The 8,963-nt window shown below is 46.7% G+C and overlaps 1 protein-coding gene across 2 annotated transcripts in view; it reads right to left on the reverse strand.

The window, feature by feature from the left end:
• The window catches only part of PAWR (pro-apoptotic WT1 regulator), a 114,282-nt gene extending 111,554 nt beyond the window's left edge, over positions 1–2,728 (reverse strand). The window contains exons 1-2 of one of the 2 annotated variants that reach the window (XM_006734944.3): positions 2,571–2,728; positions 1,380–2,056 (exon numbers count right to left, since the gene is read on the reverse strand). In XM_006734944.3, coding sequence (XP_006735007.2) covers positions 1,380–1,907 — 528 coding nt within the window. In that variant the 5' untranslated portion in view covers positions 1,908–2,056; positions 2,571–2,728. Of the gene's footprint in view, positions 1–1,379; positions 2,229–2,570 lie in introns of those variants that run through there. The other variant, XM_081822116.1, reaches the window with a different exon arrangement.
• Between the last annotated feature and the right edge of the window lie 6,235 nt (positions 2,729–8,963).

Raw genomic sequence — 8,963 nt, forward strand, 5'->3', positions numbered from 1 at the left:
GAATAACAGATCTTTTGTGCAAGTAGCAAACCATAGAGGACAGTTTTGCTGGCTGATAAAAATCTGTCTGCAACATGCATGTAAAAATATATCCTTCAAAGACAAACCGTAATTTTCCAGGTATGGAAAACATATTAACACTTAAAAAGTGGGGTATGTTTGACACACACCCTAGCTTACTGTGAATGCTTTTACTTGAATCACAATTAAAGTTAGTATATTCTTATTAAGTATTTACTGGTTATCGAAGTTGAATAAATTAGAAAGCCACGAGTAAAAAAATTTTAAAAATAAAAAAATAAAACCTAAAGAGCCAATGAGAAAAAGATGCAACTACTTTGGGTGAAACAAGGTTGTGTAATCACTTCCCAAAACCAGCGCGCTTCTATTAAAGTAACCAAAATTGTTTAGGATTTTTTTTTTGAGGGTAGAAATAGGTTACACATTAAGTAAAAATTTTCACCACTCACTCTAATAGGAAGATGCTGCTGCCTGCAGGAATGTTGAGACCTCTCAAAAATACAAAGCAAAAACAAAAACCCTACCACAACTGTTTTCCACAATATACAGAGCCAAATACTTAAATACAAGGAAAGATCGTCTTAACAAAAGAATTGTGGATTACTACAACGTTCCTACTGTCCTAATATCACTCAGAATAAAGTGTGTGTGTGTGTTGGGGAGCGCTGTAGTGTGTGTGTGTGTTGGGGAGCGCTGGTGTGTGTGTGTGTGGGTGTGGGGGGGGGTGTGTGTGTTGGGGAGCGCTGTAGTGTGTGTGTGTGCTGGGGAGCGCTGGTGTGTGTGTGGGGGGGTGTGTGTTGGGGAGCGCTGGTGTGTGTGTGGGTGTGGGTGTGTGTGTGTGTTGGAGAGCGCTGTTCCCAAAAGCTGGTTTATAGATGAAAATCATATACTTATTTAGATATACTCATCTTGGGTACACTGAAAAATAAAGCTGTGGTGCATAGTGCTAAGGCCACGTTTCTTTACAGGTGCTATTAAACACTATCAAGAGAAAAGAGATCAACAATCTGGTAACTTCAGATAGACACGTGGGAAACTAAACTTTGTATGTCGTCATCACCATTAATCAATTTTTCTAACTGATTAAGCAAAAACAAACAACCCTAGGTTGGCCAGTTTTGGAGCCACCAGTTGTCCTATAAAGAAGGATCCTGAATCTGAGACCTCAGCCAGGAAGCCTGAAAAGCACGTGTCCTACTTTGGGTTTGGGGAACTTCCCAGGAAGCATTTGTTCAGAGTAAAACTCCATCACCCTCTGCGCCTGCCTAACTCGGCGAAAGGATAAGTACTGGCTAGCGTGGGGAAACTCTGCCGCCCGGGGGCCGGGGGAGCTCCCCCCGCGGCCCCCGCCCGCTCACCTCTGCCGTGGGGATGTTGACCACGCCGGTGGAGCGACGCTTCTCCCGCAGCTTTCTCTTCTCGATTTGCCCCTTGCCTTTCCTGGCACTGGGGCCCGAGCTCTTGCCCTTCTCCGGGGCGCCGTCGCGCTCCTCCCCGTCGCCCCGGGCCGGCGGTGCCCCCGCGGCGGAGACCGCGGCGGCGGCCGTGGGGGGCGGCTCGTCTTCGGGCCGCCGGGGGCCGGGGGCGGGCCGGGGCAGCGCCGCGGGGCCCACCGCGCAGTTCACGCCCCCAGAGCCGGGGGCGGCAGGTGCGGCCGCGCCGCCCGGGAGGTTGTTGTTGAGCTCGTTGGCCGCGGCGGCGGCCGAGGAGCCCAGAGCCCCCGCTGGGGGCCTCCCGGTCGCGTCGCTGCCGCCCCCGCTCGGAGCGGCCGGGCCCGGGGGGTTCTGCTTGGCGCGCATCTTCTCGCGCTTCGCCTTCCACTCCTCCAGGAAGTCTGTGGTGCTGCCGCTGCTGCCGCTGCTGGTCCGGTAGCCACCGGTCGCCATATTCCCAGCGGGACCGGCCGGGCTCTCACCTCAAGCCTCCCCGCCCGGCTCCGGCCGCCGCCGCCTCTGCCTTCCCGAGGCCGGGAGGATGTGAGGGAACGACCCCCGGAGCGCGGGGGCGGCCCGGGCTCCCCCGGCGGCCGGCGGCTCTGAGGCAAAACACAAAAGGGGGCGGGGAAGGGAAGCGTTAAGGTCCTCGCCCGGCCGGAGGGTCTGCCCCGCGGCCCGCCCCGGAGCCCCCCGCCCCCGCAGAACGTGCTGACCAGGCCCCGCTGGCAAGTGGCTGCCGAGTCCCCACCCTGCAAAGTTTCTCCGTCGCACCTACACGGCGGGCCTGGGCGATCGCCGCCCCTCGAGGGGAGGAGAAAAGGGCTTGTCCCCACCCCCCGGCCCGCCCGCCCCATCCCCACCGGGGTCTGCGCCTGCGGCGGTCGGAGGACCAGGGCCAGACCCCGCCACCTGTCGGCCCGTCGCATCCCCTGCCCCTCGCTCCGGCCCCCGTCGGCCCAAGGTCCCCGCCACCAACACCTTCATTCCTGGGTGAGGCGCGAAGCCCCTAGGCGGCTCGCTGAAGAGGCGGGACGCGTACAGACACCAGCTGTCCAGCCGCGTCCGGAGGACGGGTGCGCGGGTCGAGCGCGGGCGGCCGGAGCAGCCCCTTACCTGAGAGGTGTTTTGGAGGGCCAGGCGCGAGTCTGGGAGTCGGCGCCCAGGTGAACCCACGCGGCGGCGCGGAAGGAGCTGCAGCAAACTCGCGGCCAGAGCTCAAGGCTCCGCCGGGCCAGGAGGGAGGGAAAGAGGGAGGGAGCGAGGGGCGGGAGGGGAGCCGAGCGGCGCCGAAGCGCGGGCGGAAAGGGCCGAGACGCCGCGCGAGGGGCGCGGCGCGCCTTGGAGGGGGGGGGGGGGTCGTGCCCACCGACGCCCCGCCCCCGGCGCTCAGGTGCGCGCCGCCTGGTCCAGCCCGCCGCTGCAGCCCGCCCCGCGCCCGCCGGTCCCACCGCACGTTCCTGGGCTCGCGGCCCCACAGCGGCGGGCCCCGCGGCAACTCTGACTCCGAGCGGGGCAGCCCTCCACGCCCTTCACCCGGCTCCTGTTCTCCGCCTCTCCGTCTCCCACCACTCTTCCAAGTACAAGACATATTCTTCGAGGGAAAATCTCGAATGCTGCTGGCCGAGGGGGAAAATGCAATGAAGTTGTGATGATTCAGGCCTGACTGGCCAGGATGGGAAAACACTCGCGCGTCACTTTTCCTTGTCGCTGCCCCCTTTTCAGATGTACTAGGCTGACAGACAGAAGAGTTGAAGAAAAAAAACCGAAACAAACACAGACCCTTCTGAGAAAAGCCTGTGGGTTCTGGGTGAAAGGGTGGGCTGAAAGAAGGAAGGGCTTAAATTATCAGTGAACTATCAAGGGTTTACTACTATTTTAGGCTTGCAAGAGAAAACTAAAAACTCATTTTGACAGTGTATTGCATTGGCATCCCAATCCTATTTGTAATTGTCCTTTTAACCCTGTCTCTACACCTCTTCTTTACAGAGTGAATTTAGCAGTAAAGCTCCCTACCAAGACACCAAAGCTGTGTTGATGCTGATTTGATGCGACCTGGGGCGGTGATTGACTCTCTTTTTCTATCCTTAAACGTGTCATAGGGTATATCTTATCCTCAGATGCAAGTCATCTAACATTTCTGGATCAGGGCTGGGTGAACTGCCACCATCATGCACCTGAAGAGACAGACCTCACTGTATTACAAGTGGTGCCAGGGCACATCATGGTCACAGGCTACAATTGCCAGGTCACCACTTTGTAAAAAAAAAAAAAAAAAAAAGTAGGCGAGCCCTGAGTCACACTCTTACCTAACATAAATCTTTCTACCTACTTAGTATTCCTGTTTTGCCCAGGTGGCACATGGTGGGTGAGCAGTCAGTGTGTGCCTGCCACAAGAATGAGATTGGGAGAAAGTGATTCACATGCTATTTGTTTCTCGGAGGGAAAGTCACACAGTTCCCGTCTTGGGTCTGGCTGTTGGGGTGAACGTGTGGGTAGCAGGGAGGAAGCTCTGCAAAAATCCTTAGAAAATTAAAGGCCTTCCTTGGGAACTGGTTTCAAAGGCTGAGTCTAGCTGGTACCATCCTGGGTGTGCCACCTGAAATTCCTCAATTACAGACTCACTAGAGTGTTTTGTTTTCTGAGTTTTAAGGGGGTAGTAGGAGGGTTGGGCATTAAATAGATTCACATTAATGCTTTGTAACTTACCAAAGGATTTTCTCCTGGACGGGCTGCAGGATACAGCGGAAAGAGGATACAGTGTGCCTGAATACAAGTTCATAAGTAGCTGAGAGATCTCCAGGGTGTTTAAATTCTCTGAAACTCAGCTTTCTTTACTATCAAATCAGCAACAACAGCATATATTTTTAAGCTATCATAAGAATCGACACTGTGTGCTTGGTTCAAGGAAGACACTTAGTAAATATCCTTTTATTAATAGGATATCAAACAGTTTTTGGTCTCTAAGAAGTTGGGGAGGGGTGTGGAGGGAGAGAAGGCAGGCAAAACAGTAAAGGTACTGAATATACAATATTAATTTGAAAATTATAGACAGAATGAACTAGAATAACGCTTACACCACAGAAATTTATCACTGCACTTTTGGACTAGTTCTCTTCGTTTTCATAGGCTCTGACTCAAGAATTGGCTACTACTGACTCCCGTGGCTTTGGGCAAGTTGCTTAACTTTGGGGCCTCTGTTTACTTACATATAAATGGGGATAATGATACTTCCTACATTGTGAGAGTGTTGTGAAGGTGCCTGAGATCCTTGGATAAAAGGTAGTATATGAGAACCAGAGTAGTTATTATTAGTCTATAAATGCCCTAGGAACTATGGATGAAAGAGATTATTGAGGTACAAAGCACTGTGTATTATTATTGTTATCATTTATTATACCTTTTGTCTTTGCCTTACCATTCTCATTTCCAAAGATGTATTTCACAGCCAGACTGCTTCCAGCACTGCACTAAGATATTTAGCTGAGTCAGTCCTAAATTACAAAACGTTTGCGTATCATCAATTTTTATGTTTAGCATTCTGATGAAATAATCCTCAAAGACTCAGAGCATTGTTTCTCAACCATGGCACTGTTGACATGGGGCACTTGGTAATTCTTGGGGGTTTGTCCTGTCCATTGTAGGATGCTTAGCAGCATCCTTGGCTTGTAGCCACTAGATACCAGTAGTTGCCCCCAACCCCCAGTTGTGACTTTGCCAAATGTTCCCTGGAGGGAAAAATCTTCCCCAGTTGAGAACTGAGCTAGCCCTAAAATAGCTAATTTTGGTGATACACTTGCCCTTAAATAATAAAGGGAAATATGATGATGCTAACAAAGAGATTCATTGTAATATATCTGAATGAAACTCACTCTAAATGTTAAGTCTTACTTCATGTTTTCGAGGCAGTGGATTAGCTATGATGTGAAATAGCTGATTTGTATGTGTTGAAATAATTAACAGGATATTGAGGAATAGCTATTGTGCCTTCAATGCAAATATTTCTGGAACATAAGCAATTCACCCTCTAAAATCAAAATAATACATGTACATAGTCTTAGAAGGTAAATACTTTAGTTCTGCAAGGATTATTACAAAAGACAACAAAACCTGCCTAGCCTTCCCACTCCCAAAACCCTACCCAAAATTTTAAATTTTTATCTGTTTCTGCTAATATAAATCATCATATTAATTTTAATAGCCTTAGCACCTTCTTGATTTCTTCATTTTTAGACATATTTTTTTGACTTTCTAATAGAGAAAAAGAAAATGTAGTCTCTTATACTAACTACACACTTTTCTTATTCCTAATCTCCTGCTATATTTATATTACAATTTTATTAAATAAACATTTAATGTTTGTTGTGTTAAGACTATGCAAATATTGTTCACAGCTGAGCCATGCAGTGTACTATGATTGCATTTTTACAACTTTTGTCTTTTTACACAATTATTTCTTTTCCTTCAGCAGGTAAAACTTGTGATTTTTAAAACCATTTCATCATATTCCATATAGCAGTCACAAATTGAAACCCAGACTTTCCTCCTCCCAGTGTAATTAATCATGTCAGGTAACCTATCAGTTCTGTTTCTTTTTCTTGGAGATATCTCTCTTGGAGTCCTCCATCCCTGGATGTGATCTGGGTTGATTTTAAGACTGATGGCTCTGTGGTCATCCTAGGATTATGTTTCCCTAACATCCTGGGAATCATTTCCTATGCAAACCTCTTGTTTCCTGAATCCCATATTGTCCTCTTTCCTTTTTTCCCCTGTCATTTCAGTGGAGTACATCTTCAGTTTATTCTGGAGATAGGATTTCATATTCTTGAAGACCTTGTATGTTGGAAAACATTTTTAATTTATCTTCACACTCAACAGTTTGGTGGGGCATGGAACTCTAGGTTAGAAGTCATTTTCCTTCATAATTTTAAAGGTGTCATGGGTACCTGCTGGCTCAATTGGTTGGGTATCCAACTCTTGATTTTGGCTCAGGTCATGATCTCAGGGTCGTGAGATGGAGTCCTGTGCAGGGCTCCATGTTCATCAGGGAGTCTGCACGAGATTCTCTCCCTCTGCCTCCCCCCCCCCACACACACACACTGTCTCTTTCTCTCTTAACAAAAAAGAAAAAAAGAGATCACTATACTGTCTTCTAGTTTCCAGAGTTGATGCTGAGAAGACCAATGGCATTCTGATTCCTTTGTATTTTCTCTGTGGAAGTTTCTGGAACTTCTTACCTAGATCTTCCAGAATATCTTGGATTTGCCCTGATTTAGCCTTTTCTCATTATTATACTGGCACTCAGTGGGCCTTTTCAGTCTGCCATCTGCCCTTTAGCTGGGAAACTTCCTTATCCTATACCTTTGGTAATTCTTCTCTTCAATTTTCTCTGTTCTCTCTAGAACTTCTGTTAAATAAATGTTGGACTTCTAAACATTCTCTAATGTTTAATCTTTTCTCTCCTAGTTTCCATCTCTTTGGCATGTTTTTCTACTTTCAGTGAAATTTTCTTCATCTTTTTTTTTTTTAAAGATTTTATTCATTTATTTGACAGAGAGAAAGAGAGAGAGCTCAAGTAGGCAGAGTGGCGTGGCAGAGGGAGAGGGAGAAGCAGGCTCTCCGCTGAGCAGGGAGCAGGATGTGGGGCTTGATCCCAGGACCCCAGGATCATGTCCTGAGCTGAAAGCAGCTGCTTAACCAACTGAGCCACCCAGGTTCCCCCGAATTTTCTTCATCTTCTATGCCAACCTTTCTTTCAAATTTTCTGTTTCTGCCACCATTTTTTTGGTAAGATTTGTTTCTTATTCTCAAAGTGTTCTTTTTCCATATCATCCTGTTCTTGCGTCATAGATTCACCATCTTTTCTCTCCCTAAGGAAATTTTTTTAACTTTTATTCTGCTGGTCCTGCACTTTGTCTCTTATCTATATGTTCCTTTTTTTCTTTTTGATTGCTTTAGTCTTCATCTTTTGGGTTAGAGGATTTCGTCCTCTGTCTGCCATTCATTCATATTTAAGACAGTAGTGCTGAAAAGCTGCCTGGATGCTCTTTTGTGAAAAGACAGAGCTTGTGGACTGATGGTCCTCATTTAGGAGGCTGATGTTTGGACCCAGGCATTTTGTGGAGGCATGTGTCAAATGTCAGCATCTATGGGACTTTTCTCTTGTCCAGAACAGTTTCCCTGAGAGAAATTTAGTTTCTGCCTATGTTGCCAGTTGTCAGCCTTTCAGGTGCCAAGTAGGGAAAGAAGACTTGGGAAGTCTCATTACTCAATATGCAGGTTTTATCCCATACCTATGCTCAGTATTCCTGGTGTACGCAAGTTCAGTACATTCGTGATTCAACAACCACTGAGTGTGAACTTCCGGTTCTCTGGCAGTATCAGGAGAGACAGCCTCCTTGCTCCTGAGCCTTAGAGAAGGGACTTGAGAATCTAACTGTTCCTCACACAGATTTTCAACTAATTCTTCTGTTTTCACCACCTTCTGTTTTCGGAAGTACGTGCTTCTGCCTCCAATTTCTGAGCTTTCTTCCGGACAAAAAAGATTACTTCTTGTCAGCTTTGTCTCTTGCAGGTGGTTGGAAGTCACCTTTCCCTGCTCTGCTAATGTCTGTTTCCCATCTTCCATCTTCCAACATTTTGTTCTCATCTCCCATCCTCTTTGTTGTGACTGGTTTATTACTTTATTTTTGTTTTAATAAAATTACTTGAGGGAATAGAGGTAAACGTGTGTTCTGCCTGTTATGTTTAACAGGAAGCCTAATCTATCCATTTTGCAGATTTCCAGATACTTTGAAATCTAATCTGTGATGAGGCCAGATAAGTGGAGACCTCTACATCTCCTTATTGAATTACATCCTAAGTCCCTATTGAATTGACACTATTAGAAAGAAGTCAATGAGATGTATTGTATTTTCTGTAGTCTGTGTATAAAGATGTGGCACGTTATATTACATAATGTTCCTATTATAATAAAAACTAGGAAAAATGCCTGACATTAATATTAAAAATAGTTACATGGTTTTGTAATAGCATTATACAGCGATAGACTGTAGCTACACTCACAGTGAGCACAGCATAATATATAGAACTGGTGAATCACAACATTGTACACCTGAAACTAACATAACATTATGTACCAACTATACTTCAATAAATAAAAATAAAAATAAAATAATGGTATCAAACAGAGCCTCTCACACTGCAATCATGACCCCTTAATGGGCCGTGATCGAGTTAGTGGGATATTAGGATTTTTTTAAAAAGAAAGAAAAAGAAAAACATTAGAGAAAAGCCCTCATGTAAAGGTGAGTGTTGTTTGGTGACCTACTGGTCTCAATTGTGGGGGGAGTTGGGGGCCCCCCACTGTCAGCATGTGAAGTTCAACCCGTATGGTAGGCAGAGTCAAAAAAGCATGAAAATCAATATTATAAATAGATATTTAAAGATACGGAGTAGTGGGCGCCTGGGTGGCTCAGTTGGTTGGGCGACTGCCTTCGGCTCAGGTCA

The sequence above is a fragment of the Leptonychotes weddellii genome, chromosome 5 (genome assembly GCF_054177405.1).
Source record: "Leptonychotes weddellii isolate Sample4059 chromosome 5, ASM5417740v2, whole genome shotgun sequence".
Taxonomy (NCBI): Eukaryota; Metazoa; Chordata; class Mammalia; order Carnivora; family Phocidae; genus Leptonychotes; species Leptonychotes weddellii.